Source organism: Myotis nattereri (assembly GCF_964212035.1).
Source record: "Myotis nattereri genome assembly, chromosome: 6".
Taxonomy (NCBI): Eukaryota; Metazoa; Chordata; class Mammalia; order Chiroptera; family Vespertilionidae; genus Myotis; species Myotis nattereri.
This window is the reverse complement of record NC_138081.1, coordinates 18,100,298-18,117,537: the sequence shown is the minus strand read 5'-3', so window position 1 is coordinate 18,117,537 and position 17,240 is coordinate 18,100,298. Positions and strand designations below refer to the sequence as shown.

At 46.3% G+C, this 17,240-nt stretch overlaps 1 protein-coding gene across 3 annotated transcripts in view; it reads left to right on the top strand.

Annotated features, from left to right (window-relative positions):
* The window catches only part of RCAN2 (regulator of calcineurin 2), a 249,491-nt gene extending 232,680 nt beyond the window's left edge, over nt 1-16,811 (top strand). For all 3 annotated transcript variants that reach the window (XM_081094259.1, XM_081094260.1, XM_081094261.1), the window contains one exon: nt 14,370-16,811. In XM_081094259.1, coding sequence (XP_080950385.1) covers nt 14,370-14,530 — 161 coding nt within the window. In that variant the 3' untranslated portion in view covers nt 14,531-16,811. The remainder of the gene's footprint in view (nt 1-14,369) is intronic.
* Nucleotides 16,812-17,240: the final 429 nt, after the last annotated feature.

Genomic DNA, 17,240 nt, shown 5'->3' with positions numbered 1-17,240 from the left:
AAGGAGTGGAGTTTTGCTTCTGCTTCGGAGGAATGACTAATAGGGCTAAATTCGTAGGGCTGACGAAAAGTAAGTCTGAAGACAGAGCATCCTGGGGCTGGGATCCAGGGCTAGACAGTACTCACGCTCTGGATCACTTCAGCAAACCGGCTGGCTTGTGGGAGCTGTGACTTGTCACGCTGTCCAAGGCAGGCAATGACGTGCATTCGTAAGACCCTTTCACAGAGGACAAAAGTGAGGATGAGGACACAGGATTTGGCTCCAACAAGCAGGGGCATGACTGCGCCCCTATTCTTTAAGAAAGGAACTCTGGTGACCCTGGTCTAGAATTTCCTGGAACTGTGGTAGGCAGCTGAAGGGGCACCAGACTTGAGACGGTGAGGTCAGACTGGACCTGGGTTCAACTCAACCTCTACTTGAGTTCTGACTAAGAAAGAATTCAGAGCCAAGACTCAATCTATGAGAGAATATTTATTTATAAAATCACAGAGGTAGAAGTAACTCATAGAAGAAATGGATTTAGGAAACAAGTATAGAGGCAAAGGGAGTAAGGAAGTGCGGGGAGAGAGGGAGAAGGGAAAGGCTCCTGTGTGCTCCAGGGAGGGAGAGCTCTGGGCGCTCAATCCTAAGGGTTTTAATTGTGGAGATTTTAAGGGCGGTGCCAGGGGAAGATCTCACTAGAATATTCAGCAGCTTTGCAGTGTGTCCTTTCAGGGTCTAGGTCTCCACTGATTGATTGGTCGGCACCAAGGCAGGGGGTCATTACACAGTGTAGCTGATCCTGAGGTCAGCTGTGGGGTCATTTACCTGGTTTTGTTGCTTTTCTGGGTCTGGAGCTGAAATATAGCTGAGGCCTAGATGTTATCTCTAGGGAGGAAAGGGCAGGGGGTCCAAACCTCATGACCAGCGATATGCTCGGGGAGGAAAGGTCACCCTGGGGGTGACTATCCTTTGCTGGGCACCTGGGGCTTTCCACCCTGGAGACCTTCTGTGCCTGGCCCATCACCCTTGCTCTGCTCCTGTCTGTCTATCTGCCCCCCTTCCCCACAACTTCTAGCGAGGCTCTCAAAACAAGTATGGAGAGAACAGTGCAATTTCCAAGGAGTCCTTATCCACCCAAACCTGTGGGTGCCTTTGAAACCCTTCACAGAATGTTACAACATGAGACGGGGGCCACCTAACATTGACGAGGCATCTGAGTTCTGTTTAACACAGAGAGGACAAGTTTGCATTCTGGGAAATATAAGAACACAGTTTGAAACGTTCTTAATCAGTGTCCCCATGACTGCATGTTCTGTTTTTGATCCAGAAGTAAATAAACATAGAGGAATTAGGGGAAAAAATTAAATAGCAACAATGACTAAAATTTCTATAGAGGGCTTGCTGGGTGTCAGGCACTGTTCTAAACACATTATCATATTATTGCATTCAATGCTCACTGCAACTCTGTGAGACAAGCATTGTTATTTTCCTCATTTATTCAGCTGGGGAATGTGAGGCACAGAGTGGTTGAGTAACTTGCCCAAGGCTGCACAGCTTGTAGGTTAAAACATGTTTCTCTGCCACTGGCAAGCAGCAGAAAGGATTGATCAAGCCACTACCCCGGCCCTGGAGAGTAAACAATTTTGAGAAACCAGAGAGATCTCTTGAAGAGTAAAATTAATTTCTCCAGAAGAAAGTCAAGATTGTTGCCAAAGGAAATGTAAAAAATACAAAACAGCTTACACACTTGGTTCCTCCACATTTCAGTGCTCTGCTTACTGCCCACCTCTCCCCCCACCTCAAAAAAACACACCCACTGCACCCTCTGGCTCTTTCCATCTCTTGTACAGAGGGACACAGGGATCAGAATCAGAATCTGCCTTCTTCTGCTCTGTTCAAAGGACAGCCATCACCTCTATAAAACAGAAGCTTTCTGCATTGGTATTAGTCCCCTTGGGGAATTTAGAGAAGCTGGTCATGTAACAATGACCTGGGCAAAATAAGATGGACTTTGACCAGTGGGAGAGTGGATCGAATACTTCTTTTGGTTTATTGTCTAACACCCATTGTGCCTGACCCCAGAGAGAGTCTAGTGCTGTGTTCTTTTTGAATGTAAAACAAAATAGGGAAAACGAAAACCCAGCAAAAGAAGCCTATCTATACCAATCAGCAAAAATGGCAAAACAGAGCTGTCGCTGCAGCGAGCGGGTGGTAGATGGGAGGTGGGAGGTGAAATGCCAGCCCTTGTTCTGCTCTCTAGGAGGGCTCCCGAAGGTCACGTCCATTGTCACTGGAAATGCCTGGGGGAGAGATATGAAAAGTCATTGTCTGTTCCCTGTTTTCCACCTGCTATTTTTAGCTCTTGTTAGAGAGATCAATTTTAGTTAACTGCAGAGGAAGGCTTAATATGGTGCTCGAGTTTCAAATCGAGTACATCTGCTATATTTAGATTTTTTCCAAATTCCTCTCCATCAAAACATGCCATAGTAAAGCAGTTTTGCCGGTTTGCTGCTTGGTAGATATTGTTTCCTCCAAATGGAAAAATATATTTCAGTCATTCATGTAACTTATAAGGAAGAAAAATTTTCTATCCCAAGCCCATCGATTCAAAGGGAGAGACAATTCCGTTTTGAAAATATACACGAACACCCCTGTTGTGGGTGCATCTGGTGTAACGGTTATGGAAGCCTCAGTTCTTGGTAAGCGTTTGCTGCTTTCTGGTCACCGGCATGAAAAGCAAATAAAACAGCCCGTCTCCAGTGATCCAGTTAGCGCAGCCTCTTTGGGTCACTCCCCACCCAAGGGACATAGATTTCTGATCCTGGAATACATGCTCGTCATTGTTTATCTCCTTTGAAGAATTTTCCCTGGAAAAAAAATTGTAGAGGAGGTTTTCATCTCAGCATATACTCCACAATCATTTTCAATCCATGTTGAGTAGCAATATAAAATACTTCCTTTTTTTATTTCACAGGTAAGACATGCACATTGTATAAAAAATAGAAAGGACACGTGACCAAAATTCGAAAGCACTCGCCCATCCCATAGCCACACCCCTGATATCGGGGAAGGTAGAACAGGGTGGCCACTCCCAGGGTGGACACCTCAGGACTCTATGGCCGAGCACACCAGGAGCTCAGAGCAGCAGCTTTCTGCTCTTATGCTGGCTCCTTTCCTCTCTCCCCTGTGGACAGGCGCACCTCACAGACTTCACAGGGCCCCTTGTTTCCCCTCAACCCTGGCCTTCCCGCTTCCTCTCCCGCTATGGTTTCCTTAGTCTTTCTCCCCTTACCCTCCTCCTAGGGCTCCTCCTCTTTGTCCCAACCATTAATTCAGGTCTTCAGTCGATCAGTTGTCTCCATGAAGTACTTAAGATCCTACGTAACACAAGTGGGAATGAAGACAAATGGCTGCCCTAATCCAATCTGAGAGCGAAACCCCCCAGAAGATAAGCAAACTTTCCTTCATTGAAAGAGAGCCCTCCCTTAGCCCTGGCTGGTGTGCTCGGTGGCAGAGTGCCGGCTGCAGCCTGGGTTCCACTCCTGGTCGAGAGCAAAATAAGACAAAAGTTGGAAATTCCATCCCTGACCCCACTCTCACATTGATGTTTTTCTTTCTCTCTCTTTCTTTCCCCCTCCCCCACCTTCCACCCTCTCTAAAAATCAATGGGAAAAATATCTTCCAGTGAGGATTAATAAACAAAAAGAAAGAAGAAAGAAAGAAAGAAAGAAAGAAAGAAAGAAAGAAAGAAAGAAAGACAGAAAGAAAGAAAGAAAGAAAGAGAGAAAGAAAGAGCCACTTCTAACAAAACCACAGAAGTACTCTCCCCCACCCCCACCCCTACCCCTGCCTTCATCTTACAAAGAACCCCCTCTGTTTCCCTGCTTTGGTGTGGGGCAGGCCTGGGGATGTGGGATAAGGAGAAAGGGGCCGGTCATTCATGTTAATAAGGTTTTCTTATTATTGGAAAATCGGTCACTAGACCTACTGAGGCAGGGAAGTCGATGGTGTGCCGTATCCCACCTCCTTCCTAAACACCAGAGCCAGTATGGTGATCATGCTTTGACTTCCACAGACCTCAATCGGAATCCTGGTGACCTTGGACTATTTACTTCACCCCTCTGGGTAGTTTTTTAATGCTCACTACTGGACAACTTGCCAGGTCATCTTGAAGATGGAACAATTAATATACATAAAGCACTTAGTCTGGGGGCTGGCACACAGAACCAATCACATTCATGGCTCTGAGCAGTAATGTTTAGCCGGGCATCCTCAGAGAGATGTCTCCTCTGCCGGTAGACGGATGAAGGTCTGTGAAGCACTCAGAATAGTGTCTACCAGCCAGAAAGAATGGTGCGCAGGTGTGGTGATTGTTACTTAAATAGCCTGTTCTCTGAGCTGTCAGTGAAATATTTGGGCTGTCTGTGCTTTGCTTCATACTCTTTGCACCAGGTTCAGAGGGGGTCCTTCCACAGAAACAGCAGCTGCACAGAGGAAAGGGAGAGAGTTGTGATCAATCCACCCTCAAGTCCACCCATAACCTCTTTCTCCAGGCCCTCTTAAAGTCAAATAGGGGCTCATGAAAACAAAAAGGAATCGGAGAGAAAAATGTTCAAAGGACTTTCCTCCCTGGAATATTCCTTTCTCCCTGCAGTATTTCTTTTAATCCTAAATCCCTCTTTCACCATCTACTTAGAAAAGAAGTTCTTTCTTCACTCTCAGATTGAGGTTGTGAACAGGCAGCTACCAAATAGCTGTGATTTTAAGTTTCCAATAAATCCCTCTGCCCTGGACTACCTCCTCCTCTCCCCGCCGCCCCCCACCCCCACCCCCGCACCCTGTAGCTATAAATGAAACTCCAACAAAAAGAGAGGTATTTCTCTTGCTTTCGGATGATGATTAAAACTCAGGATATGAATTTGAAAGTTTGAATCCAGACTCTACTTTTGAGTACCTATGTGACCTTGAGAAGCTTTCTTAACCTCTCTGTGCCTCAGCTTCCTCAAAAGTAAAATTAGCCCTGCTGATGTGGCTCAGTGGTTGAGCATCAACCTATGAACCAGTTAGTCACTGTTGGATTCACAGTCAGGGCGCATGCCCGGGTTGCAGGCTCAATCCCCAGTGTGGGCGTGCAGGAGGCAGCTGATCAATGATTCTCTCTCAACATTGTTTTTATCTTTCTCTTCCTTTCTGAAATCAATAAAAAATATATATGTATTTTTAAAAGAGTATTCCCGGCTGGCATGGCTCAGTGGGTGAGCATCGACCTATGAACCAGGAGGTCACAGTTCGATTCCGTATGCCTGGGTTGTGGGCTTGATCCCCAGTGTGGGGTATATAGGAAGCAGCCGATCAATGATTCTCTCATATCACTGATGCTTCTATATCTCTCTCCCTCTCCCTTCCTCTTTGAAATACATATATATATAGTCCCAAGATTCACGCAAGATTTGCAATTCAATTTCATTGCAAATCTTGCGTGAATTTTGGGACAAATATATATATATGGTATAATCAGATTGTTGTGAACATCAAATGATGTAACCCGTCTACATCCACATGTCCAGCCCTGGACTTAGTTCTCCATTTTATTGTCAGCTGGTTTTCGAACTGGATCCTAGTCTCCTATTAAAATCTAAGTGCCTGTTGTAAACTCTTAGCCCAGTGTTTCTCACTGTGATATTTTGTAACTGACAGCCCTACACATTGCAGTACACTTAGCATCTTTGGGCATCATCTGCTAAATGCCAGTGTCCATACCCTGTGACAAACAAATAAATCCCCATCACTGCCCTGGCTGGTTGCTCAGCGGTTAGAGCATCAGCCCATAGACCAAAGAGTCTTGGTTTTGATTCCCGGTTATCTCAGAGGTGGTTCGATCTCTGGTCCCTGTTGGGTGCGATCGGGAGACAACCAGTCCATGTGTCTCTCGTGTCAATGTTTCTCTCTCTCTCTCTCTCTCTCTCTCTCTCTGTCTCGCACCCTCCTTCCCTTCCCCTATATCTAAAAATCAATGGAAAAATTTCCTTGGGTGAGGATTAAAAAAAAATCCCCATCACTTTTTCAGATCCACTGGGAGTGTTTGAGAGCCACACTAATTACACTTCAGGAGTATTTATCAGGTGGTTGTCAAGTGTGACAGAGACATAGAGGCAGAGGCTGCCTAGTCAGGAGCCCAAGGGACCAGTGTGGAGCAGACAGAAGAGGGAAAAAGAAGGAGGCAGTAGAGAGAAGTGTCACTGCTCCCCTCCACCACCCCCCCCCCCCCCGCCCCTGCAACACACAGACCCTCTCTCTCTTTCTTTCCTTTCCTTTGGAAACATAGAGGGGGACAAGATTGCAAGTAGGAAACCTGAAAATACTGTTAAATAGCATATCTGGGTGGGAGAGGGTGCAGCTTTGGAAAAGTTTGTGGGGGAATGTTTTTCCCTATAACTCAGTCCTTCCCTTGAGGAACATTAGGCCCCAACAAACCAGCATTCTCCCCGCCAGGACTGAGAGAAGGTTCAAAATCATGGAGAACAAATAGGGGCCGATGCTGGGGTAGAGGGAAGAGAGGACAAGTACTCCTCCCGCCTCCTCTTCCCGGCTCCTGGCTTGTCACTCTCCTTCCCACCTCCCCCACTTGTCGGAAAGCTGGATCAGTACCAGGCACGTCTTCTCTGCAGGTGACAGGGAGCAGTCACCTGGGCTTGGCAGCCTTGTGGGCCTTCCTCTCCCTGCCAAACGTGAAGTCCTAGCCCAGCGCTGAAAGGAAAGGAAATCTGAATATAAACACCTTTCAAGCACATGTAACTCTCCCCGCAATGCCCGTGTTCCTTCTCACCAACGGGAAGTGTATTCAGTGAAACGAACACACATGGAAATGCCATTGAACTTATTCTGTCAATGAAGACCCACGCTCCCACTTTCTCTTGAGAAAAATCACACTGACAATAAAAACATGTGGGTAGCGCATTGCAGTTGCCTTTTAAATGTGACCACCCCTGCAATGGTTTAATATTGGAATTTCCATTTTCCTTCTCAATCAATATAAAGGGCTCTTAACCCCAACTAAGGTTGAGGGCTCGGCGCACAGCCCAGCCCAGTTCTATGTTCAGGGTCCCGATGGAAATGTCCTTAGTACTTGGCTTGAGAAGCCGTCACCCATTCTTAACATTTAGCATGGATTATAACTGACACCTGCTTTTCTCCTGTTTGGTTCAGAGCTCACCGAGGGTTAAATAAGAAGTCAGATGAGCTCAACAGTGCCAGCTTTGTTCCTGACCAAAGGCTAAAGCTGAGACTGTGGTTTAGTTGAGTGACAGCCAGGGCTTCCTGACGCTGAAATCCAGAGCCATACCATATTACTCACGCTGTCACAGAGACAGGGCATGTCACACTGCCCCTACCCACCCACCCCCACCCCACCCCCCCCCCCCCCACACACACACACACACCCATCTTTTCTGCTGGGCATAGCACTGGGCTGGGAGCAGAGCAGAGCACAGGCCCTTTGCAGGCGGGGGTGGCTCAGAGAAAAAGGTGGCAGAGGGTGAGCTGAGCAGCTCCGGTTCTTTTCCCCCAACACTGACCATCAGATGTTGCTTCTCTTCCACCGGAGAAGAGCAAGAGAGGGGCCAGGGAGAGAGGTCCCGCCACAAGCAAGGCCCCACTGGAGCTGGGGAGCTATCCACTCTAGCACAGCACCTGAGCAGGAAAACACTAAAAGGCCATTGTAGTAGCTTAGCTTGCTTCTGGACAAAGAGGACTTGTATAACCCGTGACCTATCAGTTGCCACATAACAAATTACCTCAACGTGAGTAGGATTTAAAACCACAGCAATCATTTATTTTGCTCACAGTTATGATATTTGGGCAGAGTTCAGGGGACAGCTCCTCTCTGCTCTGTGCATTGTTGTGGGGGCAGTGCAGCCGGGGACTGGCCAATCAGCTTTCAGGATGGTTCGCGCACATGGCTTCTGGCTGAGAACTCAGGAAGGTGGAGGGTCAGGGACCGTGGCACCACTCCATGGGCTGCTTGGGCTTCCTTACAGCATGGAGGTGAGTTTCCAGGAGTGAGCATCCTGACAGAGCAGGCAGAAGTGCCTGGCATTTTTGTGACTAACTCAGAAGTCACACTGATAAGTCATACTGTATCAGTCAAGGCAGCCATAAAGGCTTACCCAGATCTGAGGGGAGGGAACACAGTACAAACAGTCCTTATTGAAGGAGTGGCAAGGTTCTCGAAGAGTAATGCTGGGCAGGAAATATGACCATCTTCGCAAAATACAATCTGTTACTACACGTAACTTTCCTGTTGAGAATTCACCTTTAATATGAAAGATAACAAAGTTAAAGCAAGAAGGAAATGCAGAGGGTCTTTTATCAGAGTCCGAAGTCACCGTAAGAGATGTAGATGAGCTCAGTCTATAATTTATAGTCCTTTTCTTTTTATAATGTATTAAGTGTTGTCTTTTGAGAAGATTCGTTGTCAAGGAGACCATGTCTAGAAACAATAGCAATTGGCCAAACAAAAAGAGGCAAGATGCAAAAGGAATACATACTCCTTCTTTTGCGAGAGAACCAATATTCACTAAAACTATGAGTTGCAGGGAAAGCGTATTAAAGTAAAAGATTAAATGGGCTTTCTTTCAGTAGAGTCTCTTGTAGAACATGAAATCAGTGAGGATAATGGGAGTGGTTATGAGCAAGTTCTTTGAAGTCAGACGGAGTTTAATTGAGTTTGATTGAATCCTGGCTCTGCTATTTACTACCTGCGTGATCTCACTTTCCTCCTGTATGAAGAAGACATTACAAAACCCACATGACAGATCTGCTGCCCTAATTAAATATCTAATTTAAGTGAAGTACTTAGAGCTGGGTCTGGCATCTGGCAAGTGCTCAGTAAATAGTTGTGATGTTTAAGGCAGACAGCAGGTTTCTATGACCTAGCCCTGAGAGCATCCTGAAAATAAGTGAAATACCTGCCCTTCTGTAGTGTTCAGCTCAGCTGAAAAGCTAGAACTTACATAACAAGTGTAACTACAAGAGGAAAATCACGTGTGCATATGTGCCGGACACTACACAAGGAGGTCTCCAATGGCCCAGCTTGGTGCCTTCATAAACCAATAGCATATTTATTGAGCACTTACTTGCACCCTACACTGTAGCCATCACAAAACAAGGTTAAGTCCTGGCTTCAGTGGTTTAAATATAAAACATTCCCAGGTAAAATAATGAATAACACAAAAGGTGACCTAATCAAGCATTATGAATATGTGGTTCATGCTATCTCAGAAAAAGAAAATCAAAGAGCTCATTAAAAAGGCAACTTGGAAATGAGTAGGAAGAGAGAAGAAAAAGGAGGGAAACTTACCAAAGAGTAGAGAAGGAGGCAGAGGTCAAGAGGAAAAGGATCATTCAATTTTGAGGATCAGGATTCATGGAGCCGTACTGTTACCTGGAATCCAGCAGGGTCATCATCCATCCCTTAGTGTTTTTCCAACAGTGACTCCTCCAAAAGCTCTTTGCAGTTAATCAGCTGCTTCCTTCGTTAACTATTGTCAAGTGTAACTAGATTCTTTCGTCAGATTAAAAACCAGAAATTATTTTGGAGGACAGGACTGACCACAATATTGCCTTAAAATTCAGTGATTCTCAACCTTCCTAATGCCGCGACCCTTTAATACAGTTCCTCATGTTGTGGTGACCCCCAATTTCATTGTTACTAATTGAACATAATTAAAGCATAGTGATTAATCACAAAAACAAGATGTAATTATATATGTGTTTTCCGATGGTCTTAGGCGACCCCTGTGAAAGGGTCGTTCGACCCCCAAAGGGGTGGCGACCCACAGGTTGAGAACCGCTGCTTTAAATAATCGTATCATGCATCTTGCGAGGGCTGTGTAAAGGATTTGGCACATAATTCTTTATTTTGTAGGAGCCCACTTAACTGGTGAGGAAAACTGGGGCTTAGAAATGTTGTAGAACACTCAGACTCACACCACTCGTAAGTGATAAGGTGAAGTTTCCCAGTGTTTTTAGGAAGTGTATTCTGGCAGGGGGGTGACTTCCTGGCGTGAGGAGCCCAGCTCAGAGTCCTCTGGGTGGGAGGAGGTGAACCACAAATAGGTCAGTGCAGGCAGGATCTGCGGAGGGAGCACATGAGAAATGTTTCAAAGCGAATTCAGTGATGCCGGTGACAACCTCAGTGGATCAGAGAAAGAGTGAATTCAAGGGTGACCGACTTCAAGGATTTGCATCTAGAAGGCTCTAAGAGAAATGGGATCGCTAGAAGTAAACATAGATTGACAGGGAAATACATCATTCTGCTTTAGGCATGTGAGTTCGGAAAAGAGTAGGGGACTTAGGTGGAGTTGTCAGTACGTCGAGATGCAGGTGTGAGATCAGGCTGAGGTTGGAGCTTCTTGCAGGGACAGGAATGGGGAGCTCGTGTTGTTTCAGGGAAAGAGTCTTCTGAGGAGAGCAGCCGGTTTGCCGAGAAATAAAGCAAACCTTCGCCTTATGCCTGCTGCACGTTGCCGTGCTTTGCAAGCCTCCTGTGCAGGGTGCCATTTTCCCTGGAAAAAGTCATATGAGGACTTGTCCTGGGAGGCACTAATGCAGCGGTTCTCAACCTGTGGGTCGCGACCCCTTAGGGGGTCGAACGACCCTTTCACAGGGGTCGCCTAAGACCATCGGAAAACACATATATAATTACATATTGTTTTTGTGATTAATCACCGTGCTTTAATTATGTTCAATTTGTAACAATGGAAATACATCCTGCATATCAGATCTTTACATGATGATTCATAACAGCAGCAAAATTACAGTTATGAAGTAGCAACGAAAATAATTTTATGGTTGGGGGTCACCACAACATGAGGAACTGTATTAAAGGGCCGCGGCATGAGGAAGGCCAAGAACCACTGCGCTAAGGCTTTAGAGAGGTTTCTCTTTCCCCCTTCACAAACGTTTCTTTACTAGGAATCGGAGCAGTCTGATCTCTGCTTTACTACACATAAATACAGTATTATCAGCCCAACCTTCACACATCTGCATTATGCTGACATTTACAAACCATGCATATAAGATTTCAAGAATCCCTAACCGGTTTGGCTCAGTGGATAGAGCATCAGCCTGCAGACTGAAAGGTCCCAGGTTTGATTCCGGCCAAGGGCATGTACCTTGTTGCGGGCACATCCCCAGTAGGAGGTGTGCAAGAGGCAACTGATCGATGTTTCTCTCTCATTGATGTTTCTAACTCTCTATCCCTCTCTCTTCCTCTCTGTAAAAAAATCAATAAAATATATTTTTTTTAAAAAAAAAAGAATTCAAGAAGGGGCAACTCATGGCCCATACACCCAAGACAGCACGATGGAGAACTTCTTGGGGCACTTGGCCCAACAATCACCAACACCTTTCTCTGTGATTGTGCCAGAAGACGTCACAGCGTCCCCAGCCAGCTCATCAGCACAGGAACTCAACCTCCTCCTTCCTGAGGACAGGAAGCAGACCGTGGCACCTCCCCTTCCTCCAGACGTGCAGAAAGAGGGATGCTGTCTGCAACCTGTCTCCATCCACTCAGGAAAAGAGGATGCAGAACCTTGGCATTGCTTTTGAGCAGTAGCCAAGCCTACATCAGTGCCAAAGGCCTGGATGAGAATCTAACTTTGGACCACGTGCTGGAGGATTGTGCATTTGTGTGGCTGGGAATCTGTTTCGTGGGGGTTGTTGGAAATCCCTGGCCAATGCATTTTGGGAGCGGGGGGTTGATCCCGGTCACCTTTCTCCTCACAGGGGAAGTGACAGTTTGTGATGGGCGAACTTTGCTTGGCCTTTACCAGACTGCCTGCCATGCATGGCCCTGCCCACTGTCCTGGGGCAGGACCTGCCCGCCCTGTGAAGACGAGGTCCCATGTCCCCATGCAGGTGACAGCATTGAGATCATTCCTCATGCCGCAGGAATGAGCTGAAGCCCAAAGGGAAAGAGAGACCAAAAGGAAAAAAAGAGAGAGAAATTCAACCAAAAACTAAACCAAAGCTATTTCGTTTAATTCCTGGGCTCTCAACAGCTGTTTAGCTTTGCTGGATTTTGATAGTAAGAAAGTTGCCAAATTTAGAACAGTGAAATGTCAGAGTCAGTGGAATCACAGCAGTGAACTCTCTCTACTTCCAAGCCATCTGACTTTGGTAACTCGACGTGAAAGTCGCCCTGCACAGGGTGTCCCCCAATGGGATGCCCTACACAGGGCGCTTGCCCCTCCATCCCGAGTGGAGGCCCAGTACCCCCAAACTGAGGAAGGCACCCACTTTTGAAGAGTAAACTCATTGCAACTAGGGAAGTCTTTAATGGCTTGTTCCTTACGCAAGGCAGGGCAAACAGTGGTTTGATTGAAAAGCTAGCTTCATAATGTATATTTTACTACTATTTTTAAAAAGCTAACTTCTTACCAGCAGATGAGGAAAGGAGCAGGGTGTCGGTCATCCCTTGGCCGGGGTCCCTGTGTCACCTCCCCACCCCCACAGTCTCCATGCTCACTCTGCCTGGCAGACTCTCCTGCCAGCCCCGCCTCAGAGGATAGGTAACTGCTGCTCCCTCTTCCCTTGTCACAACCAGCAGGGCCACGAAGGGGACTTCGGCGACTTCAGCGGCCACTTGTGTTACCTCCCAAGGCACTTCTCCAAATGTGCAAACCTCAAAGAAACCCTCCCCACAAAACAAGAACCACCTCATTTGGTTGCTCAGACGTCCTTTCTTCCTCTGTCTCCTGCTTGAGGGAGTCCCCATCAGAACTGCGGGGTGTTCCAGCAGGAAAGAAAATGTTGGGCACCCTGGACACAGTGAACCCAGTCACCATTTGCTGAGGAACTTACACATGAGAATGTGAAGTTAATTAACCTGATGGCTGGGAGGGGCTGAGGGCTCTGCTGGATCCCTTGCTTCTGTCCCTTTATGGGTCCTCAGCGGCCCTCCGGGCACTGCCCTCCACCTGCACTGTTGTCCCTCTCCAGTGAAAAACCCTGGTGCATAATAGAGGGAGGAAGGGAGGGAGGGAGGAAGGGAGGGAGGGAGGGAGGAAGGGAGGGAGGAAGGGAGGGAGGGAGGGAGGGAGGGAGGGAGGGAGGGAGGGAGGGAGGAAGGAAGGGAGGGAGGGGTCAGGCTATGTGTATGCCAGTGCCCTCCCAGGACCGCAGCCGCCTGCCTGTCACAGGAAGCCCTGTAACAGCGGAGCACCTGGGGGTGCGGGCACCAAGCAGATGTCATGAAGTCAGAGTTTGCAGGTTGCATCCTCATACTGGAAAACTCTTCTGAACAAATACCTGCCGTTAGCTGCCAGGTGCTTGCGAACCACCACGCAAAGATGCCCCGACCAGGTCTGCCCACCCCGGCCCACAGCCTTTTCCGCACCTTTCAGATAAAGCCAGTGCAGTCGGTTCCTCTCCTTAGTAATATCTGAAACGGTCCTTCTGCCTTGGGATTTTGATAAAAATGGCAGCATTCTTTAAGAACAAACACATTCACATGAGCTCTGAGTAGCATCTGTATGTACACCAGAGCCTTTTAGAGTTACTTGCCCCTTACAGTTTGGTATCATAGTCCGTGATACACATTTCCACCCCGCACTTAACATGGAATATTGCTCACAAAGGCACCCCTGGGCTGTGCTCTTGAGAAAGGCACAGACTGTGTGTGTGTGTGTGTGTGTGTGTGTGTGTGTGAGTGTGCGTGCGCACTTTGTAGCCCTTATAACTAGCAATGGGCCAGACCGTGGGAAATGCTCCACCAGCACCTCCTGAACTGAAAAAGACAGACAGGAAGCCAGTTGGCTAACAGCAATTTCATTGTAAGATGGGCAAGTTAAGAATGGCCGACTTTTAGGACTGAAAGGGACCTTGAGAGTCACCTAACTCAGTTACCCAGTCACTACTGCAAATCCCAAACAAGCAGCGACCCTGCCTTATTCCATCCTGGGGCAGCTCCTGCTATAGGTCGCGTCCAGCTGCAACACTTCGAGACAACCATACCCAGAAGGCGAGAGCGTGAAGCGATTGGCTCATGGTTGCACAGCAATTAGCAGCAATGCTGGGAAATGGAAGAGAAACTGATCACTCACTCCCAGACCCATCCACAATCCTCTGGGAGATCCTGCCATTTTGACGCTTGCAGTTGAGGACCTGAGGCTGCGAGAGGCTGAGTGGCCTGTTCAGTGTTGCAGTTGGTAGGTGGTCGGTCTGGGATACCGCGACTGATAGGTCTCGTTCCATTTTCCAGTGCCCCCAGCTCTCCCTGGGTAAGATCCCAGGTTTCCTGAGACTGTACATTCTTCTTACTGCCTGAAGCAAACCTCACCAAAGAACCTGTTTCTCACCCCACCCCCACTCTTCTCGCTTTTCAGGAGAGAAGTATGAGCTCCATGCAGGGACCGAGTCCACCCCAAGTGTCGTCGTGCACGTGTGTGACAGTGACATAGAGGAAGAAGAGGATCCAAAGATCGCCCCAAAGCCAAAAATCATCCAAACCCGGCGTCCCGGCCTGCCACCCTCCGTGTCCAACTGAGCTCACCGCTCCGCCTCGACGATACGTCCCCTCTTTATCATGCTTTCTTTTCCCCGTTGTTTGTCGGAAAAAAATTGCCTTTAAATCACTGGGTGTTTGGTTGTTTGAGATTCCTTCCTTGTAATCAAGCCTCTCAGACAAAAGGGCTAGGAAAGGTGATATGTTCCCTGATCATATCATACCATCAAGAATAATCCATTATTTAGAAGGTTTTAGGAAATAAAGTAGTATTTTCTTATTAAACAGTCAGCACAGCCTATATCTTCATCCTCTCATGGTGATACAAGCCAGAGATATCAGTAAAAATAGCACCTGTGTTGTTTGTGAGCTGTTTCAGTCCCAGTCCCGATGTGTGAGTTGTTTATTCCCGGCCACTGAAGTAGGACCATAAGTAAACTTGAGTTTGACTGCATGAGATATCCCTATCTGGTCTCACTCAGTCCTCTGCATCCCGACATTCCCAGGACATGCATGATCACCAGCATTTACTTTCATGATTTGAGGATCTCCTATTAACTCACAGGTTGTTAGCAGCCAGCCATGTCCTATCTAGAGTAGTATAATTATCAGCATCGCTCAGCTCAACAGGTCTGGGTATATTCACTGTTCTGAGTCAATACTTCATGGCTCTGTTAAATTTCCTGGAAGCAAAACTGAGTTTGGCCCCAAAGATATTCCTCAGTCGATTTTGAACTTCCATCTAGAACTTTCCCAGCCTCTGTAGGGAGGCTTGTCCAGGGTGATAGAGACCGATTTCAGACAAACCTATTTATTACAAAAGTTTCATGGTGTCTGAACGATTGTTTTTCCTCTTTGTATATTTGTACAAATGTTTCAGCTGTGCTTTTAAAATCTGGATGTTTTTTATTTAGTGATTGTTCAGCCATTTGCTGCTTTGAAACATAATATGTGCATTGCTTATGAATGCATTCATAGACTAATACAGATATTCAGATAATATTACACTCTATTATGGATAATGCTGAATTTTGAAAGGGCACAAAACTTCTCTTGCCCATGTATAAATGAATAGCCAACATCTTTGCTATCAAAACCACTTGTTTTTAAATAAAGTGAAGAATGCTAATGTCAGTTGTAGACAATTTGGAGGAAACTAAGTCTCCAGAATGTAGCAGCTGCTGAGCATGTTAAAAGGCAAAGGATGATAAATGTATGCCGATCCTACTCATGCAATGCCCATATTGCTCAAACAATTATTTGTTTTTGTTACATGTGATTTTTCTATTTCTCTAGCCCGAAGTGCATTACAGAAGATACACCTATAGAACCATTTCCTTCTGCTGTATGTGCCAGGCCTCATCTACTCCTGTACATTAATGAATTACTTTTGATGCAAATGCCAATTGCGACGGAGTGGGGGAAATAGTTTCGATACCCAAGCCTCAGAAAAACACACAAGAACAATAACTCAGCCAACTGCTAGAAGGATTGCTGTGGTTTTTGACTAAGGTGTATGTTAGTTTTATCAGAAACTTAAAACATAGACTGATCACTCAGAAATTCTAGTCCGTTCTACTGTGAATATAGCAATATTGTACTGGACACAAGATGGGTGAAATTGAGGACAGCATTGCCCATAACGTCCTGAGTTTCCATAAGAAAAAAAAATGAAGGCTCCTCTTAAAAATAAAATCTGAGGAGGGTATAATAAGCAAGTGCTTTGACTTTCCTTTGCTGTGGAGATTTTTGGTTTTTCAATAACAAATGTGAGATTAGACTGAATAGTGAAGAAATGCCGCCCTCTAGTGGGAGAAATAGAAATTTTGACCTCAGCCATGTTGTGCTGAATCTACACAGAATTTCCAGAATGCAGGTTCTAAAGAAATCTGGGTGAGAGAACATATTTGGAAATGAATTTTAAGTGTTAAAAAACAGACACATCAGACATATCCAACCAAATTCAGTATAATTGAAATGACCGGTCTGTGTAGTCATGAAAGAAAAGCTCAGTGGAGGGTATGACCTAAATGGTTAGTCTTGGTGAACTTTATTGCAAAGTGCCCATGTGAATCTGTCCCAGATCAAGTAATTCTTTCCTGAGGTTGGGCTTGGGGAGGGGGAAGCGTGGAAGCTCCCAGCACTGTGGAAGTCAGAATTGCCTCAGCATTTCCATGACGCACATTATGCAAACCTCTTTCGCACTATTTTAAGTTTGAAAAGTTTAAATATGGAGGGGGGGAGGTTTCCACCAATTGAACCATTTGTGCACGTGTATAGCTCAAAGAGCTTAGACTTCAAATATACCTGGTGAATGACTCTCGGTCCATGTGGTGTCATTTCTTTGTTGTCTGCCTGAGTTGACTATTTCTGAGTGGTGATTGGGGGGGAGTGCAATTCAGCCTATAGTCTAAGTAGTTACCAAGAGATGAGATGAATGTTTTCCTCATAGGAGCAGAGGGTGGAGCTGAGCCACCTCATGAAGGAGGAGGAGGAACTTGAGCAAGGCCTGGAGTGGGGATGGGATGGATTGGGTTCTGCTGAGGGGAAGTGGGAGATCCCCCTGTTTTATTGTCATTATTCCACTTTCTTGGTCCTAGATGTCATTTCAGGTGTACTAGGACCCTCTTTTAACAGTTACCCCACTCTATTCTTTCATGTAAAACGCGATAGGAGACCCAAAGTGGGCAAAATTTGTCACATGCAACACAAAAAACACTTTCATTTAAAAAGTGATGAGGACATTATATTT